The 24,024-nt window shown below is 39.9% G+C and overlaps 1 protein-coding gene across 1 annotated transcript in view; it reads right to left on the bottom strand.

The window, feature by feature from the left end:
• Positions 1-13,728, bottom strand: part of CNTNAP5 (contactin associated protein family member 5) — a 263,012-nt gene extending 249,284 nt beyond the window's left edge. The window contains exon 1 of the mRNA XM_052675060.1: positions 13,281-13,728. Coding sequence (XP_052531020.1) covers positions 13,281-13,356 — 76 coding nt within the window. The 5' untranslated portion in view covers positions 13,357-13,728. The remainder of the gene's footprint in view (positions 1-13,280) is intronic.
• Positions 13,729-24,024: the final 10,296 nt, after the last annotated feature.

Below are 24,024 nucleotides of genomic sequence, written 5' to 3'. Positions count from 1 at the left end.
ACATACAATCTACATACACACACAACACATAAGCAAATATAAATGCAGTCAAAGGAAATGGTCATCACCCTTTTTTTTTTTTTTTTACAAGGTTCTGGACCTCATGTCTTGGAGGAAAGGGTTTTCCAAAGCCAGATAAGCAACAGCTACAGTAGGGAGGTGCTAGACTTAAGCAAATAAATATAGCAGATTCTGATGCCTCTCTATGAGCTGCTCATTTAGCCTGAAGATAAGCAAACCTGATCTGCATTTTCAGGTAAATTTACATGCATCTCCTTCTTCTAATAGGGGCTGTGACTATTGGTTTGGAAGGCAGTTTCCTTTAAAGCAAGAACATTGCTGGTACTTTTCATTATTACATCAGAAGACTCCCAGATTCACCTCTTCCTGCTTCACATAGACTTCATCATAAGCCATCACTTCTACTAATCTTACCCAATAGTAGGGGAGCAGGATTTTCTCCCTCTGCACAACATGAAAGGGCTGAAAACCGTATTTACTTTTCAGGACAGAAGTAAAAAGATTCATTCTCAGGCTGAATTAGAGGGAACCTGCAGTGGTAAGCCTGAAGGACACAAAGGACAGTGTTACTGCATTTAAAAGTGATGAGAATTAAAGAGATGATGGCAAAAAAAAAAAAAAAAAAAAAAAAAAAAAAAAAAAACTAGTTCATCATGTGATTTCTTTGGCTTTGAGATACTTTGAGATTAGTCATTGAATGAGAGGGTTGAACAGAGCAAGCAAGAGTGGGACTGAAGACAAACAGAAAAGAATGCACTAAATGGTACTAGAGAAAGCAGAGATGAATCACAGCCCACATCCTACATAAAGGTTCTTCTGGATCTGATCTTTCTTTGTACCAGAAAAAAAAAGCAGCAAGCTCCTGAGAAGATGGCTCAGAAGGTACAGGGGTAACTATGAAGCTATGACGCAAGATGAAATAAACAGCAATCCCCTGTCCTTTCTTAAGCAATTTCTTTGGTATTCCTAATATGGGGCATAATCAAATCAATAAAAGCATAATCAAATCAGTGCAAACAATCCACCCCTCACGCCACAGAAAATTTCCTGAGTATGAATTGCATGGTGGAAAACTGAGACTTTAATCAAAGCAGATTCTCTTAGCTAATCACAACATATTTTACTTGGTATTGCAGAGCATTAAGGGCTTACTAGACATCATTAAATGAGAAATATTAGAAAGTCACAATTAGAGAAATACCCTGAAAAGATTGCATGCAAGACTCAAAAAACTAATGATTCATCTTAAAAAATTGTAACTGACATTAAACAGAATATTGAAGCTACTCAAGATGAGAATAAGATTCTTTCCCCAAAAGGAAAGAATATAATGAAGGCAATAAAAAAGTATATATATATCAAAATGGAAATGCATTATTTAATTGGGAAACTCTTTGATTCCACTACATTTTTTTTTAATTGCAAAGAAATGGGTTTCTGTAAAAAAAATATTGTCCTGCTCCATACAAAGAACTGAAGTTACATACACATACGACTTCAGTGTTAATTTACATCTTGTACTGATAATTTCACACACAGAAATCTATAAAAAGAATCTGGGTATACCTATACACTATTAAGTTTTATATTTACAATAGGAAATTGTGAATTGAGCAGTCAGCAGAAATCAGGAACAGCATATTTTGAGGATGTAATATCCATCGACAGGCTTCAACATTGTTTATTTCAATTCAAGATGAATAAACAAAAGTTTTGATGATGGAAATTTAAAAAAAGTCAAATTCTCCTAAAAGAAGGGGAACAGAGAAAATTTCTTTTTACCAGCTCTACATAAATTTTAGTGTTCGGAAACTAGTAGGAATTACTAATAAAACCTTTTTCTTCCAGTTGAACCATTCTGGGTTCTGACACTGTTTACCAGAACATTTGGTTTCGGTGAGCATATAGAGAACTTTTCAGTTCATCCTGGGTACCACTGCAAAATGCCCTATCACATTTGTAAGTGATACACTAAGAATTAAATTCACTGGGCTCAAGTGAAACACATTTATGATGTAAAATTTAACTTCAACAGTCCTAATGAGATTTTGTAGCCATTACTTTTTCAGAGCTAGAATGGCAGATATTTAAATATTAAATAAACAGGGCACCAAGAACAGAAACCTAATGCAACTTGAAAAATGAAGACCATTTTCCCCAAAGAACCTTAGAACCACAGTGCTCTCTTGCTTTGTTTCTTTCATCAAAACTGATCAACAACCTCTTCTGCCATTGCTAGCTGATATGCATTTGAAAAAAAATACTTTACCTGCCTGTAAAATACCAGTGCAATTTATTATTCACCGAAATTGTTCTAGCCATTAAAAGAATAAGGTATATAAAGTATATACTGCAGGAAGAGTAGAAAAGACTGAAAACAGTAGGTAGCACAGATCGGGTCCAAACTTATGAAGGAGGTGGGCCAACTTCCCCCACCTTCCTCTTGGCACCTCAGCAGCTCCATCAGCAGCCACCAACTTTCCAAGGCTCTGGCAACAAAGAAATAGACATGACTTACTATTCTGAATTCCTCTTGAATCTCTTTTTAATTAAATCTTTCCTTCCCTCCAGGGAAGCTTAATCAAAAAAACAACCCATCAAATTACTGACTTAACAGAGGCAGCTTTGCTCTAAGCCTTGTTCATTTGCATAACTGATGACTGTTTGTCTTTGCTTTGATCTTCCTGGTCATTCCAGAGAATGAAGTGAGGCTATGTGTTACATGCTGTTTATTCATAATACTTATGCTAAGTAAAAGGATAAGATTTTTTTTTTGCTAGTATATATGAGAATATTACAAGAAAAAAAAAAAAAAAAAAAAAAAAAAAAAAAACTATCACTCTAACAAAACTATCACAAAGTAAAAAAAAAAAGTCATTGTTGCATTTGGCTTTAAAAATACTAGCATAGTCTCAGATGTTCTCTTTGGTACTCTGCTTCCTACATGAATATCCTCAATTAAACAAAAGAGCTTACTGATTAGCACGGCTTTGGAATATCAAGAATATTTCCCACCTTCTTCCATACACTTACTCTCAAAAGTAGGTTAAGAATTGGTGAAGAAGTGGAGCTTTTCTATCATCATTATTCTGAAGAATTTCCACAACTCTACTGAGCTTGTAGGTGCCTAACAAGAGCTAAACATTGCTGCCTTAGGAACTACATTAGTGAGCTTACTGTCCCTTTGTTAAGAGCTGTTAAAAAAAAAAAAAAAAAAACCACAAAAACAACCTCCATTCCCTGAGGTTTGTGAGTTAGTGCTCTAGGCCCTGCAAACCAACAGGCTGTCCTCACTAGCTCTCAAAGACAACACTGAACAGTAATGTATGAATATGCAGTGGCAGTAGAAGATGAGATGTGTTTGTAGGTAGTCTTTAGAGCAGACTCTACTTCTATCATCACCAACACAAGAAAATCCATCTCATGGAAAAGAACAGGCATTTCCAGCTGTGAACTTTTTCTCTCTGCCTGAATTCTGAAATAAGTGCATGTCTTGGAATTTACAAAGCTTAGCTTGAACATGACTTTATAGATTTGCTCTAAATTCTGTCTAAGCCAAGATTATAGTTTCCCTTAACGTAAGAAATAAAAGGGAATAACCTTTCTATTGTGCATTTCTTTTGGCTACATCAGAATGTTACTTTATAGTCATATTTAACAGGTTATTATTCTTTAACTTAACATAAATGCGCTATTCCAGCCAAACGATTTTAGTTTAGCACCAGTGGCAAGTTAGCTCTACCCACATGCCATACAGAAATGACTGGAAGGGAACAGTACTAAAAAATAAAAAATAAAATTCCTGACTCACAGCCAACCACACAGCTCTCACATTTTGTATCTGTAGGTTTACATGGAGATTCTAAAAGCTGCTGCATACAGACCCCTAGGGAAGTCTCCATAGGGAGCACAGATTACAATGGTTTCAAAACTTTTTGTTGGTACTGTAAGTACTTTCAAAAGCAGTGCACCAAGAGTATTATTGCCTGTATTACATCACTGTCTAGGCATAAGGGTCTCTTTCTCTAATAACTGCTAGTGTACTCTTTATACACTAAGAGATGAATATTTAACTATGGTGAGATAAATCAGGTACGCTCAAGCTCAAAGCAATTAAATGTGTCACAAAGATATCCAGAGAAACTTAAAAACACCAAGCAGCAGACCCAGGCCTTTCTCTCTTCTAACATCCATCCTTTATCCTAACATTTAGGGGCTTTATGCTAATTTTCATATGCTACATTTTTCATTGCAGTAGAAAAACAGATAATTGCACTTGTAATTGTGGTGTTGCCTTGTAAAGTCTGTCAGGTGTTAGAATAGTGACCTTTGTGCCTATGCTAATTAGATGAAGTTGAGAAAACAAGTACTGTACATCACATTGTACTAAGGCTTAGGGGTTGTAGAGGGTAGGAGGAAAATCTGTTCTATTATAGCTCTGACTCACTGTCTGCTTGTAATCAGAGAAAGGCTGTCAAATCAGGACTTCCTCATTTAATTCACAGAAGTCATTGAAGTCCAGACCCAATGACAGAACTGGTGGGGCTTGGATCAAGCCTGTCAAAGCAAGTGAAATTGCATACATTTGTCTTGAAATGAGATGAGTCATGGAGGTTACTACCTCCTTCTAAAGTAGAAAATTACTTACAGTGTAGTAAAAAAAAAAATCCTTTTTTATCATTTCTGCTCAGGTCTTAAGGAAGTAGAACATGTCTTTCATACTTGTTGACCTTGCCCAACAAAGCCAACTGCAGCTCCTGAGCAAAAGTAAAGATGAAAAGCACATCTCCATTAGTTGTCTAAAAACGTCTAGGCTTTTGAAAACTGTCACTGAAAATGTGGATGTGTAAGAAGATTGTAATCCAAACTCATAATGGTGCAGTAAATAGATTACTCGGACTCATGCACAGACTCTCTGAAGAAGGCCCTATGGAGCAGTACCAGCTACCAAATGCAAAATTCAAGACAAGCATTTATAATTTGCAAACAAATCTCATGTTTTAGTTAAAATACCTAATGTGTTACAGTTATTTTAGAGGCATCTGGAACTCAGGAATGTGACTGACAATACTAGCCTTCAGCCCATGATACCTGCTTCCAAGCCAATGGGTCTCTCTTGAACGACAAAGCCAAATAAAGTTTTGGTGGCTTTGAGTACAGAAATCATGCTGTAGTTCTCCACTAGGAAACCAGAACAGAAAGTCAGAAAAGTGCCTCAGAAGTTCCCTGTTCTTACAGGCTCAGCCAATGCTAAAGATGAGGCTAGCACAAACCTTGGGATGGAAATAACCATTAATACATTTTTTCAGAGCAAGGAGACAGTAAAAAATGTGAGATTGAAACTTTTAAAGTGTATCTATGCAGACTTCTGAGCACTGTGATAAGCAACACCACGTACATAACACTATTACAGCTAGCTATACAGTTTGCAGACTGCAATAAGCTTTCATCTGTCCATCCAACAGCACTGACAACCAGGCTCCTGCCTGGAAGAAAGAAAACCAAGAATATCTTTTAGACTATTTGCTCTTAAGAACATTTAAAGTATTTTCTGTGATGCTTGTGCAAAAATGATTATGACAGAATAACGTAATGTTATTTATTTAAATACCTGTATTTCTACTAACTGCTGTTAGTAATATATATATAAATATATATAAAGAATACAAAAAGGTGTGCATCTTTAACTTATTCTGTTGTCAGTGAGTTGGATACGGAGTTGGCATAAAATCTGACAAAAGAGCAGAGCAAAGCACTTTTAGATGACGTACTCAAAGGAACAGCAGCCATCAGGAAAATGAATAGTTCTTCGTATTGACAGGTACAAACACACCTCATATTGCATACATTGGCAGACAGGTTTTAAGAAAAATAAACTTCACAGGAGAACAATAACAAGGATTTACACACTGGAAAATCTGCCTTCTGAGGGAAAGTTGATCTGAAATTCAATAAGAGTCATTCCTTTCATTTTCATGGAGTTTCGACCAGGTCCTAGATGAACTGAGTCTGAACACAAATTCAGTGAATAACTGTCCAAAAATAATGAGAATTAATATTACATATAAGATGAGCTCTGCACTTAAGAAGCAGAGCTGGGGAAAAGGGATTTGATGATCTATAAATATTTGAATACTGCAAGCTACATCTGATTGAAATTCATCAAATTTTCATTTTCTTTTCCAAACAAACAGTCTCTGTGAAAAGCGTCATAACTGTTTAATCTTGCTAGGGGTTGCTGAAGGAGGTTCTTCCTCTAGAATTAAAAAGAAAGTTATTTCGATACAAAACTTACAATAAATAAGTAAACAAAACCACACAGACTGAACTGAGTTCTTCAGGACAGATAAGAAATCCAAGGGACTATGTAAGGCCTCTCCACTCTTTTCTGTGCTGCTCTGTTTAGTGCTCACACAAACACTTGCTCCAAGTATAGGGCAGTCTAGCAATCAAGTGCCCGCCTAAGGTAGCACATGTCCGGTTTCATATTCTATCAGTTTTTATTTGATTGATTGATGTTGCTCTAGGCTTCTTCCCCCCCTTCCAGTTAGCATGGTCCTCAGGAGCTAAGGTGCATCAAAAAATATTTCTGTTGGTTTTAGCATTCCCTTTGCTTTAGGACTGTGGAGAAGGAGTGCTCCTTAGCTCATTATCACGTGGGGCAGATACACATCATCTATTAAATATTTAGATCTTCATATTGCGAGTGACGCTGCAAACTTGTTTGATTTAAATTATATCCCACAGGCAAATCAAATTAGAGAAGATTTGAGTAAATCTACCTTTTAAAACAAAAGCTGATTTTTTGTGTTCAACCATTTGTGGGATTAACTTTTCTAATGGGTTCTTCTGCACAGTGTTTTTGTTTTCATGGATACTAAGAGAGGATGAATTATTCATTGGTGTGGAGGTGGAAAAGCTGCAACATGCATTTTCAGAGCATATTTAGTCCCTTTTGTCCTTTTCATAAATCAATCCTGATTACTATAAATGCATGTGTTACTCCTAAAGGTTCACTGATGACTCACTTGGACCATTAATTCAGACCTCCTCTAGTGCATTAGGAAGCTGCCACATGTAATGGTGAAACTGGGAGAAGATCCCTTGTGACCTCGCCTCTCTCTCTACAAAGAAGCATCTCCATCTCCATCTACTTTCCATACGCATAATTTTACAGACATGCCAAATATTCTCCAATAACAAAATGCCTTTCCCCTGCTGCTCCAGTGATAAATTTGCATGAAGAGAAAGACAACAGCTTTGTTAATGTTCAGTGGATTGATTTTCTGACCTAGAAAGAGAACAGAGAGCAATGGCTTGTAGCACCTACAGCAGAAATGGGGGCAATTTATGTCCAAACATATAGAGATATCACTGAACTAAGATGAGAATGACTACAGCTATGTCACCATTGACATACATCACATGGCATTAGTCTCTGTTCCTGGACTGCTGATGAGCTGTCATCACTGAAGAACTACTGTCATCAAAGAACAATACCTCACCATTTAGAGCAGAAGCAAATGAAACTTGCCAATTCTTATCCAGGTAGTACAGCATTCATTAATTCCTTATAGCCCAGCTGGGAACAAATAGAGGATTTTACCCATCTGAAAATTATTATTATTATTTACTACTATATTGGCAACACAGTGCACTGAGCACCTTTGGAAGAAAAATTTATGCTCCAGAATTCCTAAGGGCCCACACTCAATCCTTCTCAATACATATAATAGAACTGTGCATGAAAACGTATTTATTTCCTTTCCATTGCAATTCCTACTGTGCTGCAACAGTTAGTAGTGCATACAATTCTGTATCATGCTCTGAGGCTCTGTGCCAGACTCAATCATGTCAAAAGGGAAGTCTCCCCCACCATGATACCATGTAGTTAGCAGATTCCACTGCTACATGTGTTACTGAACATTTTGGGTACTTTTGGGCACAGGATCGAGAGGAGACCAGTGTGTCCCAATGCATCTTGATGCTTTTTTATTCCATAAAGATTACACAGAATCCACACAATTAATGGTTTGGAAAAGAGTGCATTAACGCTGGCCACTAAAAGCCTTTTCAAGTTAAGAATTGCATTAAACAAGCAATTGAAACTTAGTAGCAATAATAGGGAAAACTTGCTAAGAATCCATATTGAGAATATCCCATAATAACAGATTTGGAGCTATGCAGTGCAACACAAATACTGTTGGCACATTATAAAACTAGTTACTGGGGTAATGTGTCTGCAGTTGACTAAGACAGGAGGGAATCAAAGAAACTCTTCCCAGAAAGTCTCCAGCACCTGCGTCCAACTCATTGGTGAATCAGTTCTGTTGCCCAGAATCTGGACCTCCCTAGCTCAATACAAACACACCAACACAAGCCTGGAGCCAAAATCCTCATCATGAATCACAATGCTGCTGCTAAATAATCCTTTATTTACTTAGGTAATCATCACCACAAAACAACTCCTCAAGCTTCTGTTACCCAGAGCCAGTTTCAATAAGACTTGAATCAAAGGGAAATCCATTTGTTCACCTGAAAAGAACATTTGCACTCCCATTCACTAGACACCTAAATAAGCCCGACTCCTCCCCTTATTTAGCGCCAACATAGGATGAATGCAAAATCTACACAGATGCACTGCAACTGATAGAGGTGATTAAGTCACTGGCATCACTCACGGTAGCCATGCAAACCACTTCTTGACCACTCTTCCTGAAACTAAGTCCTCTCTTATCTGGGAAATAGCCTCAAAATACATAGACAGCCCTTGGGGGAAAAAAGTGAAACAAGCATCCCTTTTCCAGAGACAGCTTCTATCACTGAAGAGAAATCTTCTTGCAGATGTCTGTTAACTCATCACATTCTCTTGCACTGTATGGAGCACACATACATTCTGGTACATTTGGTTATTAGTGCCCATGGTGAAATATTCATTATGGTAAATAGACACTGGGTGAAATAAAAGGCACCATTACCTAGAAGAATCTGTTTTATTCAGATCGTGTTCTGACTATATCTAAGCACGAAGTTCTGCAGGAAATGGACCATGCTATCTGAGTTTCAACACATGGTTTTAAAACTAGAGAGTATTTTACATTGCATTGTTTTCATTATTTAAAACATCATTAATTGTGCTGATCCATTGAACAGATGGTATTGTCAGCCCACAAGAACATGGACAGGGCAATTAGCAAATTCAGAGAAGATTAATACAAACAAATTAATTATCAATAATACCAATGTGTAACAAAAAAATGTTGGTTTTTGTTTGTTTTTACTTTTTCCTGACACTATGGAGGCATGCTAAATTGTCTGCTGCTACTTCCTGCTTTACAAAGTGATGCTCCCACTGCATTCATACTCTTACTCGTTTCAGTATTTAGTTATTTGGGCTCCACTTGCTGAAAATATCAGCAGAGATAGAGGAGGGAAAGAGGAAGAAGGGAATAAACTATGGATTTAGATTATATGTAGCTAGGCAAAAATGAATACAACACAAAAGAGCACGGGACAAGATCACACCAAACAGGATCAATTCAATTGACCTCAAGGGACTTATTTTAGATTCTCACATTGATTATACATTTAAGTATCCATCTCCATGCATGCTTAGGATATACTGACTCAGTTTCCCACCAGCAAAAGGAAAGATCCCTGTGGGCTGGCAGTGGCAAAAACCATTGCAGTTGGAGGAATGTGCATCAAAAGTATACAAGGGCTAGCTGAGTCAAACTGTTTGAATGATCAATAATGACAGACATGCAACAGAGGCACTTATCAGCATCAGTCTTACCATACTTTGCTGTGGCAGCAATGGCATTCACAGCCTGTCTCTCAGGAAATTTCATTCCTTCCATCGTTGCATGGGAAGGCATGAAAAAGCTAACATTTGAATAGGCCTTTTTCTCCCTCCATGCAGCTAAGAGGAAGAAAGCACATCTGAATACTTGTCCCTTGTGAAGAATACTTAAGTACTGGAGGCAGAGGAAGAACCGGAGATGTGCATCTGATTCTGTTTACTCAGCCTCCAAGAAAATAAGCCTCAGACCACAATCTGAAGATCAATGTTCTCCCTTTTTCAGCAGATCTTTTCAAAACTTAGCATTGCTGACCACAGGTATATAAAGGTTACTTTTTATCAGACCCCTTGTCTTTATCAATGCTGACCTGACAGGTCTCATCCATGCTATTACGACTCCCAAATACACCTCCTGATCTTGATGGCTCTAATATTTAGAATCAGAATTTCCCCTCCAAGTTTTTCACTTACACTTGTTTGATTCCTACACAATTGTTGTCAATTCAGATCACCACAAAGGAAGACTGAAATCATCAGTTAACACTACCAAACAAAGGGCTGCTTTTCCAGGAAAATATTTGATTTTTTCTAAACCAAAAAGAACTTTTTTTTTTTTTTTCAGGATAAAGAGACAGACCGATACATACTGCCTGCCCCTTAACTGAAAAGGCTGTCTATTCCAAGGCCAGATTTAAATCTGCAGCAGATTAGTGGACCATTCACTGCCCACATATTTCAATAAATTCAATAGGAATTGGAATTCTAAAACACATTGGATTTCTGTATCTTCAGCTGACAATCACGACTGGATTTAATTGAAAGGTTTGAAAGCCTCTTGTTCAGGTAATAAATGGTTGTGATTCTATGGGAGGAGGAGAGGGCTGGGGTTAGGAATGGAAATGCCATTGTTACAGAGAATAATTTCAGCAATGAGAGTTGGAAGGTGTCAGTCCTCCAGGAGGTGATTTAGTCTGCTTCATCTTCCTTGCCACATAGGAAAGAACGGTCAAGAAAGCTAAATAAAGGAGGGGGATAGAATGTGCAAAATAACAAAAGGAAACAAACACCAGACTGAGGACCATAACCCAGGAATGATCCATATTTCCTGTCCGCAGACACAGACCAGCAATGCTACTCAGGGCAACAGGAAGAAGCATCGGCCCATTTCCAGCTCACTTGGAAAAAGAGGAAGAAACAAAAGCCATGTTCAACAACCGTCCATCTAGAGCTACTAAAGCTACTAATGCTTCCGGGTGACAGAGAGTACCATAAAGGGCAACTAACAAGTTACATGGCAGGAGAGGCACTGGGGCTTCTTGTCTACCTGATGAATGCAGAAATTCCAATTCCACCAGACTGTGTATACAACCCATTCCAATATTATGTATGTGTGTATATATATAGCCATTTTCTACTAATTAGTGTCCTGGAGAGAAATCCTAATGCCACAAATTAATCACAAGCAGCAAACTGGGAGGAAATTACTTGGTTTTGTTAATAGTTTGGGAATTCTGATCTTCTCTAATGATGTCTACTGACCCCTAGCCTGTAGCTGTGTTTCAGAGCTGTTTCTTTAGCAATTCTTTGTTTAATTACAAACTCCACAAAGAAGAAATTAGAAACACATACTAGTGGTAAGAAATGTTTTGACTTAATCAGGATTTTCCTTTTTTGTCATTTTTTAAGAGTTTCTTAATTTAGAAAAGGAAAATTAATTAAGTTAATGCTGAGTTAGATATCCAGAAAAAACTAAATGATTTGCATTCTGCCTCCCAGAAGCATATTCCTTTTCCACTATAATAATCTGTCTCCTATTCTGTTCTTGTTTGCAGAACTCGTCAGAAAAGAGCCTGTTAAAGGCTCACTGATAAACGAGCAAACAAACATCTGAATGCGATTCCTTCAACCAAACCACTCAAATTGGAGATGGCTTGGAGATGGCAAGAAACAGCACTTAAGTCATCCCTGACAGTAGCCTGTGCTAAGGTTCCCATTTGTGAAATTTGGAGATTTCCTCTTTTGGAAAACGCATAGCATGTCCAGGAGCTTAACAAACCATATGAGAATAACATTCCAATGCAGATGTTTAAATATCCTGTAGCACTCCTCCTTACTTAGCATTCAAAGTATTTATGAGATTTGTTAGCCCAAAGCTGAGGAAGGGCCAATGTTCCCAGAACTCATCTCCAGCTTTCCCGAGATGCAGAGATGATTTATTTAAGAAGGTGATGAATTTCTGGCAATTACTGAGGCCCACGTGCATACAGATATCTGCACATCGAAACCTAATGAGGTTTCTGGGGAACTTGCAGCTATTGCAGATTCACAGGCTCCTTTACTCAGCTCCTAAGAAAGCGCTTACAGCTGATTCTGTGCTAATTCACAGAGCAATGAATAAGTAAAAACCGTACAGTATAATAAAACCATTGATCATTATGCTTTAAAAAGATTGACTCCTAAATATTTAGGAAGGAGCGTGTATTCAATGTTTATTGGCACTGGGAAATTAAGCTGTCACCCGTGAAATACTAAAACTCATTAATGCAGAGTTTCTTTTTAAGTGTTAGGAATTAACTTTATTACTGCATCAGTAACGGCAAGCCTCAGCCTTAAATCGCCTGCCATTTAGCGTGAGGGAACGTTATTAAAACATATTAACCATAATTTAATCGACTGAGAAGAAAAAAAGGGGGGAGGGAAAGGAAGAAAGGAAGAAAAAAAGGACGGAATAGAGAAGTTGTTCCTGCTCTGTACAGAAGTTGGGAGCGCACAGGGCACGAGCGAGGCCGCACCCCGCAGCTGCCTAGCAGAGCCCCACGCCGTCGGCGGAACAACAGCGCCCTCTGGCGGCTATCGCGCCCAGGCGGCTCCTCCGCCCCGTGCCGCTCCGCTCCCCCCGACAGCACCGTCCGGGCGGACCCCGGCGGCACCGCCCTTAGCGCGTGGGAAACTTCCAAGAGGACAAAAAAGGAGGAGAAAGGCGCGACCCGCGGTTTCCCAACCAGAATGCTGGAGAGAAAGAAGAGGAACGACAAGCGAGAATCGACGGCACCCGCGCTACCCTGCCGCCACTTCTCGTGTTGAAGCGCGGCTGCACGCGCCCAAACCCAACAGCCCCGACCCAGGATATAGGAGCCGTCCGTTCGCATTGCCGCGTGGCCCGGTCCAGCAGCCAGCGCAGGGAGGGCAGCGGCTGCAAAAAGAAGCCGGCAGTGCAGGTTCTGGTGGCTCCCCTTCGCTTCCGCGTCCACAGCGGCAGGACGGCGGCGAGCAGCCAGCCCTTCCATCTGGCCGCAACTTTGCGTTTCCTAGCTCGGTTAGCACACCGGAGCCGGGCTAACTTTCTTAGAGGTTACGGTGCAATAACCTCAGCTTTCAGGGGATTTTCTCTCCCTTCACACGCCTCCACCCAGCCCCATCCCAAAACCGAGGAACTCTGCTCGCGTCCGTTACTCACAATTTGTCGCCGTTAATCCCAGGCGCCAAAAACCGGCGAGCAGCAGAGCGACAGCCCCGAGGGCTGGGGAATCCATCTTCAGCCCAGCGGGGGGAAGCCAGCAGACGCACACCTGTCTCCCCCGCTCTCGCTCTCTGAGTGCTTCTCAGCCTCTGTGCTCTCCCTTTTTCTCCGCTCATTTACTCCATGCAGCATCCAGGCACTCCGGGTGCAGGAGCAGGCGAGAGACGCCGCTCGGAGGCCCTGGTGGGGGGAGTCGTTCCGAACAGCGGCGGCGGCAGCGCCCGAGCCGAGCGCTCAGCCCAGCTGCCGCCGCGGCAATGCACCTCGCGAGCTGCGGCTAGAAGCGGCACCAGGCGCTGGGCACCTCCTTATAGGCGAGAGCTGCACTCCACCTCCTCCCAACCCCCTGGAAGTCACTCCTCCTCGCCTTCCAGGGAGGATCCTTATTGCAATCTTCACGCGTTGTTGATAATCATCAGAGTCACGGAGTAAATCAGATGCCTGGAGGGAAAGAAAAAAAAAAATTTTTTTTTCTCCTCCCTCCCACCCGGGTATCGCCGTGGCTGGAACATTTTTAAAGCGCCCTCAGCTCGGTTGTTTGTTTCCTTTCAAATAATATATTCATATATCTTACTGCTTGTAGTGTCAATACATCCTTACAGGTCCCGGTGCTCGGCATCACCCCCAGGGGATCTTTGAATCGTTAAGGTTGGAAAAGGCTTCTAAGATCATCTAGTTCAACTGGAGCCCCTGGTTCTGGGTGCTTCCAGAACCACGTGCAAAGTACTGCAACCTCCCACCCAGCTGGATTTTGTGGTTGATTGATTGACTGATTAGCCGAGTGGACAGGCTGTGGTTATTCCCCAGAGGGGTGAGAAATTGGAGGGTAAAGGAAAGCTGAGTTTAAAACCATCTTCCTTTCCCCTGGTTTGTGTGCAGGCAGCTAGAGCACGCTCAGAGCAGCACCTTGTGCTGTTTGCAGTCACCTCCCTGCATGCTTGCAAACACAGGATGTAAACATCCCTTCAGGAACTCAGCTTTAATCACTGCTGAGATCTAACCTTGTTGCTTTGCTGCAGCGTTACCTCACATCAATAGATCGCTGCATCAAAGTGAGGTCAAAACTGCATCAGTGATTCCCCTTATGTGAGTAAGGAGAGTGTATTTGGACCATTAAAGTCCTTGTGAGGTAAAGATGCTGGTCCTCAGCCACAGTCTCCTATTGAGGAATAATTAGAAGTTTATCTGAGCCAGTGTCTCACCAGTGGAGAGCAGAGATTTGAATTGCTGGCATGCTAGCAGGTTCATATTAGTGTAAGGAGGATGGAGGAAATTTGTTGTGTTTGAATGTCCTGGAGATGTATGAGGCCAGGTTGGATGAGGCCCTGGGCAGCCCAATCTGGTGGATGGCAGCCAGCCGACAGAAGAGGGCTGGAAAGGTCCCTTCCATCCTAAGCCATTCTATGATTAGGCGCTAGCTCAAAGAGCAGGCATCAGGGGGACACCCAAAGCTAGGCTCTTGGCTCTGAAGGAGCAGTCAGCTTGGGAAGCAAAAGCCCATGTTTAAAAAAATGGCCTAATTATTTCACCTTCTGTTGTTACAAGTGATAGAAGGTTAAGTAGGAAGGATAGTCGTATTGTCCTGAGGCTCTCAATCAGAATCTATAAGTGATTTAGTTATGTAAAACCAAGACTTATGAGGAACCTCAAAGTCTAATTAGATCTCTAAGTCTTTCATTTTTTGTTTAAATGCATTTGCATACACCAAGGTTGTATCTGTCCCCATGCAGGCCTGACCCAATCCTCTGTTCTTCACTTAATGCCTGAACCCACTGAGATTTCAGAAGCTTGGGGTAGGGATCAGTCAGAGAATAACACCTCTAAATGAAATGTCTGCACTCCTATCTGAAGAATCATAGATTTGTAGAATTGAGTTGCAAGGGACCCTTAAAGTCCACCTGGTCCAACTCCCAGCAATGAAAAGGGACACTTAAAGCTCCATCAGAGCTCAGAGCCCCTCCAGCCTTATCTTGAATATCTCCATGGATGGGGCTTCCACTGCATCTCTGGGCAACCTGTGCCAGTGCCTCACCACTCTTACTGCAAAAAATTTCTTCCTTATATTCAGTCTAAATCTCCCCTCTTCTAGTTTTTAACAATTTCCCCCTGTCCTATCACAACAGTCTTTGCTTATGAGTCTGTCATCTTCGTTCTTACAAACCCCATTTAGATACTGAAACGCCCTGAAGGAATTGCTTATCCAGGAGATGTTTGTGCAAGGATGCAGACAGGACCTTCCCTGAGAAGGAAATAGGGAGCTCTGCTCATTTCCCATGGTGAGTGGGGAGAGAGATGTTCTCACCTTTTGGTCCTATAAGAAATGCCTTATCTCCATAAGTTGTACAGAGCGCGTACAATAATCTGGCTCAGAGAACTGCATTGCTTTACTGCAGGTCAGGAGGGCTGAGTATTGAGAAAATTATGTTATTAACTTGACTTTTTCAGGTGAGTAATCAGGCTTCAGAAGTACCAGCAGTGCTTCCAGAGCTACCACTTGAGTAAACCTAAGCAGCAGAATATATCAGAAATCTTAAAGCCAGAGTGGGCTTGCTCAGGAGACACACAAGTCTTTGACACAGTCACAACTTCTCATCTATCCTGAAATTGGCAGAGGAATTCAGAGGAAGGAGATTATTATTTTTTTTTTCATACATTCCTTTTAAAAAATAATTAAAATTAAATGGACTGTGCTTCAAATATTTTCAGTCTCTTTCAACTATCTGGCACAATGGTACAGTTTTTAACTGACTCACTGAACTAATTAGTGGTTTGTTTATAGGAAAGCAGATGTGGAAATGAACTATGCAGACTAATTAAAAGCCAGCAGTAAATATGAGCCCAATATAATACATCCCAGTGGTTACCAGTATGTATCTGACTGCAGATCTGGACCCAGATGACTCTGTTGATGTTTACGTTGCAGATATGAGGTGCTGCTTTCCCAGAGGCGCACCTCTTCCATAAGCTGCTCTGCATCATAAATGGCAGGCAGGTGCATTAAGATTTGTGAATGTTTGGGTGCATAAGCACTACAACTGAGAAGTTATGGCCAGAGTGGAGGGCTACGCAGCTGTTCTTTGCAGGAAATTATGTAAATAATGTCACATTTAAGGGCTCTTTGCCAGCAAGATTTTTATTAGAGCAAATTTATTAATTACTATTAAAGCTGTTCAGACAAAAAGTGTGTCTTGCACTTGTTTATCTGAGGTGGTAAGTTTGTCTGTAATCAGATACACTGATTTTCTTTAGTAGTGTCAGCAAGTAGTGTCAGTACTGCTGTAGCCCAGGTAGAGTTTGTCACTAGAAGCTGTAACAGTTCAGCCCTCGTGTTCAATCTGTTTGGCTATTTGAGTAATTACAGATGGAACCTTACAGATTACAGATATTTGTCTTTCCCCAAACTTAGAGCCCTCACAGAGAACAGCACTATGTATATGAATTTTGAAGAGCATATATTCCCACAAACTATCATAGATGGCTTTTGGATCACCTATTGCTGTTTCCTGTTGATAACACGGAATTTGTCTGAAGAATATCATGTTTCTACTCAAAAAAAAAAGCAAAAAAAAAAAAAAGCTTTTTTTTTGCTTTTTTTTTTCCCCTTGGAGAATTCTATAAAAAGAATGGACTCATTCATTAAAGAGAATATGTGGAAAGCTTCCATAAAACACATCGACCCTCACCAGGTGAGTGCAACAGCAGGCTGCTCATTATCCGTGGATGGTTCCACAGCATACATAAGTCCGGAGGATAAGAAAATTTAATGATCTGCTGGGATAATCTGATGGCCAGTAGCATTTTTGAGATGCATGCTGAGATTAGGGTAAAAGAAATCAGTTGTCAAGCTGTGCAGTGATTATTGGAAGACAAAGAACTAAAATCACCTTTTCTTCCCCCTTGCCTTTCCCTATTTTACTTTGCCCCTATCTTCTCTTATTATGGTTTTCATTACATTATCTTATCTGCCTTTAAAGGCATATGTGTCAATCATGGCTACATATAGCTACCAAGCTTAATAGATCTATAACTTGACTAAATAATAGTACAAATGGCTACAAAGTGGCTAAAAACTGGCTACAAATGGCTAGGGACTTCAATAGGCCTTATATAGGACACATTCTTCATGTGGACCATCCACAGTTCTCCCCAAGCTGTGTTTCTGTTTTTTTTTGTTTTTTTAAATTAACTGCAGTCATCCAGGTGCATTTACTGTTCTAGAAGCTCTTATCCACCACTCAGGGAAGACCTGTGAGTGTAAGGACTACGGATGGGCACTGACAAGATCATAAAATCATAACATAATAAGAATGGCTTAGCTTGGAGACGACCATAGAGATCATCTGACTCCAAGCCCTGTGCCATGGATAGGACTGCCACCCACCAGAACAGTATTCCATCCAACCTGGCCTTGAGCATCTCTAGGGGTGGAGCACCCACATCTTCTCTGGGCAACCTGCTTAATGGAAGGAAGGACTTTAGAAGGCACTGGCATAAATGTAAAAACCATTCCTGTGATCAAATCAACAATAATCATCCCTAAAGGGAGGAATGTACACAAACTAAATAATGCTTTTTTTTTTTTTTTTTTTTTTTTTTCCTTTTTCAAAGTCATACAGTTTGAAGTTGGAGCAAACAAAGCCCAGAATGGTCCCAGGACACTGTCACTGGATGAATTTAATCCTTGAAGAAAAGCGTGCTAACTAATAGGAATGTAATATAATAAGAACTATGAGTCCCAGCTGAGGTCAAAGCCCAGCATCTATCCTCCAGTTCTCAGAAGCTTCAAGGCTAACTAGAGGAATAAAATGATAAAATATGACAGGTATGTTAGGAAAAAATCTCAGTTTGGTAGCATCAGAAGGGAGGCAAAAGCTATTTATATGAACACCTATTTCCATCTGTAAGGAAAGCAACTTTCTTTTTCATTCATTAGTGGGTACCCGCTCTTCATTTTGCAGAAATTTATTCATTCAGTCGTGGAATGATAATACCTGCCACATTACAGATGTAAGTAATGACATAAATGAACAGATACCGGGCTGAATTTTCAGAAGCGATTACTGATTTTGCATGAACAACCAGGATATCCCTTAAGGGGCAGTTTTTCAGAACAATGTGGCCTTTGCCTGCTGAACATCAGTACCATGATCTGTCTGCCCAAACAGTAGAACTAAAAGGAGAGACATCCACAATCATTAGAGTCCATTGAACACTTGTACCTCAGAACACCACTTAATCCATAGACTCATGCTTGAGGAGGGAAACAGCCACCTGGGCCTACATTCACAATGAACAATTTTGAACATCTCCATCATTTGGCAGAGGAAGTTTGCAAGGAGTGAAAGAGAGCTAATTTCACCAAATAAATCATTTGTGACAAACGGCTCATCCAGTGCTAGGACTCGGAAAATTATTATTAGCAACAGCTGGGCTGGGTATGACAACCTATATTCAGGCATTCTTTTTACTTTTCTGCTTGTCCTTCAGTAATCTCTGTTATGATAGAGGTCGGAGAGGAGTGAGGAGAGGGAAGTTATGTGGAAACTAATGCAATCATTAGGTCATTTTTAACCTTGCTGCAATTACCATATAGAAGGAGCCAACTGTGAATAATGGGAGGTAAGACTGTAATTTAAACTCCTCTGAATATACCCTCATATGCCATCAGGATTTCTACATTTAATCCTGCAGAAATGAGCTGCACCTGAGTACTCCTGTGTTGTTCATTTCTCAGGCCCATATATGGATGGTCTGGGGTCCTGAGCTGATGTTTTCAAAGCATCCTGCCTTTCTGAGGTTGCATTTTCTGATGCAGTCATGGCAGGAAATGGAATAGAAAATGGGATTATTAGAGGTGGCTGAATCACAGTGTCTTTGGGATTCTTCTGGACAAGGTTGTCGCTGAGGGCTGGGCTGAAAGCCTGGGCTGAAGTATATATATACATCTTACTTTGCATATATATGCATATATATATACACACATATGTATATATGCATATGCACATAGATATACACACACAGAAATACGTGTAAAATGAGAAATCAAACAAGGTAAACTCACCTCTCTCTAGGAGATCAATTTATCACATACTTACTGACTTAAATTGTTTATTTCCTCTAGGAAGTGGATGCATTTGCATTAGAACAAAACAATTCCGTGTAGACCTACCACTGTCTTTTCAAAGCAAAGTGATTTTAACTCCATGAGGGCTAGCTGATTATACCATAATGTCTAGGCCTGAGTCAGATACGCTCACATTACTTCTGACTAGAGCCAGCTTGAAGTACAGGAACCTCTGCTTTCTGCCAGCCTGAATTGCCGATTACACTGGAGTTAATGAATCCCTCCTAGTTCGTAAAGATCTGCTGACAACATGAGAATATTAAAATAATGTAGCTATGTAGAGCACTGGATATTCAGGGGTTCTTCTGCAATCAATGTATTTTGCTTGCATTAGTTAAAAAAAAAATCCTTAGTGATTTTGAGCAGCCACTATCAAAACTAAGTCAAAATTTTTAAAAAAATTCCTATTCGATGCATTTTTTTCTTGACTCTCAGGGGCTGTTCTCTGCTTGTTTTAATGATACTGGGATGATGCTGTGAATTCCAAGGCAAGGAAAAGAAAATCAAACTTCTTGTTGAGAGTTTTAATGCCCAGGATTTAAAATCAAACTTTCTGTTGAGAGTTTTTACGCACCGGATTTAAATAAGAGTGAACAAGTCCCTCTAGGTTCCCATGAAGGGGAGAAAATCACAGACAGTCAAACTTTCTGTTCACTCCTCAGATGTGTGTCAAGTCAGCTGAGGTTCAGGCAAAAAGCGTGAAACAGTGCCGTTGAGATTTCATTGAGCTGACATGAAGGAAGGCCCTCCTGGCTGTGTGCAGGGCTGAAGGCAGAGGGTAAAGAGCAGCAGGTTATGCCCTGGAGCCCACCAACATCCCAGACCTCACTTTAAGCTGTCATTCACATGGTTTGAACATGAGGTGAGTTTCAGTTTGATACTAGATTTAGGCTTACTTTCAAAGTTTGCAGAGATCTGGGGTCAAAAGTCAGCATTATGCCAGAGATGAAGAATGTGGCAGAGCTAGGATGTTAGCCCAAGATGTCTTTGCTTTCTCAATTGTAATCTATGCCATTCGCTCTTCTTCAGATTGCAAATTAGTTTTGTAAATGCATCAACTCAAGAGGATTATATTCATGTGGGACATCAACATATGACTAAAATCATACCCAAATAGGCAGTGAACTACAGCATACAACTCTCATTTGACTTTGTTTCTCCATTTTGGGGGTTATGATGCTCACCCCAGGCAGATCCAGGCAGCAGGAAGTCTCAGCAGTGACAGGTACTCAGATGTGCCACTCAGAAACCTTTGACACTGGCTACTGTGTAAAAGCAAAAGTGGAAATTAACAGTAGGTATTGACACGTACCCTCTAAATGTGTTAGTACCACTTATGTCATTGCATTTATTATAAGCAACTCAATTCCCATAGTGCAATTATAGCAGATGGATAAACAAGATGCAATATACTGTTCGCTTTATGACAATGATCACATAATTCTAGCTTCACTGCTTTTAACTGTTTGCATGAAACACTGATTAATAAAGCTTTGAAAGTCTGTCAGACAAGGAAATATGAATGTGTAAATTATACAAATTAAGTTATTCCCTAATATAAGTATCACTAAAACTAGCGAAGCTAAAACTAGCATCTCCAAAACTAGTATAAGAGAGCCATTCTGTTCATCAGGTTCTCCTTGACAAAAGCTAAGTTGTGGCAATGACCAGCTATGGTCATTGTCCTTCTACTTCTGCTCTTCCTCTGTCTACATTTTTCTTCCATTTAGACCATAAGCCTTTGAGAAAGACTTTTTCCATTCTATATGTATACATACTGTAGTCCTGTCCCAAATAAGATAGCTGTAAATGTTTGGATGATATTGCAGTAGGTCAGTCATTACAGAGACAGCAATGTGCAAGCACAGCAGTGTGTAAAAAGTTTGGTGGCTGAAGGCGAAATAGGAGTCACGAAGTGCTTGGGTGGATGGAGGGTTAACTCCTCTATTAGGAGTGCATGTTAGTGGTGATGTATTGTGTGGTTTAACATTACTTTTGTATCCATTTCATTAAGTGGATACCTTCCTCTTTGCTGACACATTCACTTGTGATGATTGCATTACTGAGGTATCTTACAAAAACGATACTACTTCATGTCAGCAACTGTAGCAAATCCATAACATACTGGTTTCAGGTCTGTAGATTTTAAATCCAGAATAGACTATTTAACAATCATTTTGGTACTATGTTAGCAAATGTGTTTTTTGAAAATTAAATTCTTGGTTAGTGTGAAAAGACAAAAGAAAGCTTAATGACAAATTAAACACTGGCTATACCCAGTTAAATCCCTTCTCTTGTTTATCACCTCAGCTGTCATAGAAATAAAAGGTCAAGATGATGTCTGTGATGTTATGTTTGTTAAATTATATACCAGGATTCCAGTTTATGCTTCTTGCACCTATTCCAGACTTCCAGACGTGCTCCTTTCTAAAAATTATTAAACTCTGATACCTGCTGAATATACCACGTTGCCCTTGGGAATTGCTATTTTGAAAGCTACTTCCCAAATTTTCTGGGTTAGAGCATCCCCTGATGGAACTCTGTGTGGCTCCAGCTAATTTTAATGCTGACTTACATCAGCTGGATATCATGTGGCACTAAAGTAAAATGCAAAAACCTAATTCTAAAGGTTTTATATCATTTCATACTATCTGGTGAAATCAGGGGCATTTAGCTCTGGGGATCTTGTGCTAACTTGTCTCACATTGATACAAAACAAGTCAACATCAAAAGAAGAAGACATGGAGCAAATGGATGTTATTATATTCTGTGCTAATCTTCACCATTAAAAAAAATTAATTAATTTATAAGCTTTTCTTAAAACAATCCAGTTAGGAGGACACTGCTGAATATACATATCTCTTATTGTATCTCATTTTATAAGGACACCAACATTTGAAACAAAAAGTGATTCCTAGCCCTGTTTTTCCTTGAGATCTGACCTTCAATACAACCAATAATCTGCATCCATGTTATCAAACGATGAACCATAAAGCAGTGGTGAGAAAGACATATTAAGAAAAAGGCAAGTTTTGCCTTTTTGATGTCAAGGGATTTGGAATTGGAGGGCATTGCACAATGTAATTCATGAGTGCTGAACAGTGGATCCCCTGCATGTTAAAATGGTCTGAAAAAGTTGAACTAAACTCCACCACAGACATTAAATATCATTGCTTTGACCTTAATGTCTTTCTTTTTTCGGGCTGTTGACTGAAATTCTATCTCACCCACACATGGGGCCAAACATTCTCACACCAAGATGACAAGCTAGAAACTTCCCTCAATTCAGAATTCCTTGAAGGCAAGAAAAATGGCCACATGTCTGCTGTTCAGCTTTTTGTCTGCTGAATGACTAAATTATATGCTTTCCTTCTCTATTATATACTTTTCTAAAGATAAACAGTTATTTTAATGGAACAGGAGATTGCATAATCATTGTGAAGTCCTTGAGCTTTCTGCCATCTGTGGGTTTCTCTGTTTAAGTCCAGATGAGCTATACAGTGCAAAAATACATCTGGGAAGATTTTCATCGACATTACTAGGAAGGTGTAATGACTGTCAGTCTGATGTCAGCAGGAGATGCTCTCAAGAAGAGGAAGAAAAAAAAAAAACAGCACAAAACCCCCTGCAGATATTCAGAAGAAATCTTGTACTGTGGAGTAATTACAATCTCAAAGAAAAAAATAGACTTGGATAAACCTGGAGGCACCTTTATGTTTTTCCTTTTGAAACCTTCCATTTCCCTGACACACTGCTTTACTGTTCTGCCACTCCTGTCACCATGCCATGCTGAGCAAGTTCTTTTCTCAGAGGAGAGCTAGCATTTTTGGTCATTGGAGATGCCACTGTGCAACAAAATTAAACAAAGCCTTTGTTGAGTTTTTAAAAAGTCTCTTAATCAGCAAACAGGTACATTCTTTGTATGTTGGAAGAGAGGCTGCAATTATTGGGGGAATTTCACTTCAAATAGCACATATATTCTTGGTGTGGGTGGTGAGGTAGGCAGGCATCTCAGCAGGAGATTGTAGTTGTGTTTGTTGTATACTTTGAATGTTACTTTGCTGATGTGTCCATGGTGCTTTCTCCCAGGGTTCACAGGAAGCCCAGAGCTGTAAAGAGCTTCCCTTCCATGACTTTTTCCCACTTGTAAAGAAATCACAATTGAGATAGTAATTGTTAAACATGCAGTCAGAGGAACTGCATGAATCCCAGGGAAGTGTGTCTTGTAAGTTACTGCTGTTCATCTGTCTAGACAGAATATGGCTGAACTTCTCTTATGCTTCCCTGTTTTTTTCCCATACTTCCCTGTGTGAATCTTTTCACCTCTTTGTCTCCCATCCACTTTCTTCTCAGTAGTCTATCAACACCCTTTTTCTTCTCCAGTAGTTCATGGACCGGTCAGGTCACATGCCATAAAATTACACCCATGCTCAAGATCCCTTTGGCTCTCATGCTATTCCTAAAATCATTAGTGATGTGTGGTTTACTTTTTATTTTTTATTTTTCCTGTTTGAAATTAATATTCTTTGTAATTGCTTCTTTCTTCCCTGAAAGTCT

The sequence above is a fragment of the Tympanuchus pallidicinctus genome, unplaced genomic scaffold (genome assembly GCF_026119805.1).
Source record: "Tympanuchus pallidicinctus isolate F22 unplaced genomic scaffold, pur_lepc_1.0 scaffold15, whole genome shotgun sequence".
NCBI lineage: Eukaryota > Metazoa > Chordata > Aves > Galliformes > Phasianidae > Tympanuchus > Tympanuchus pallidicinctus.
The sequence above is the reverse complement of the archived record's forward strand: the minus strand, read 5'-3'. Positions and strand labels throughout refer to the sequence as shown.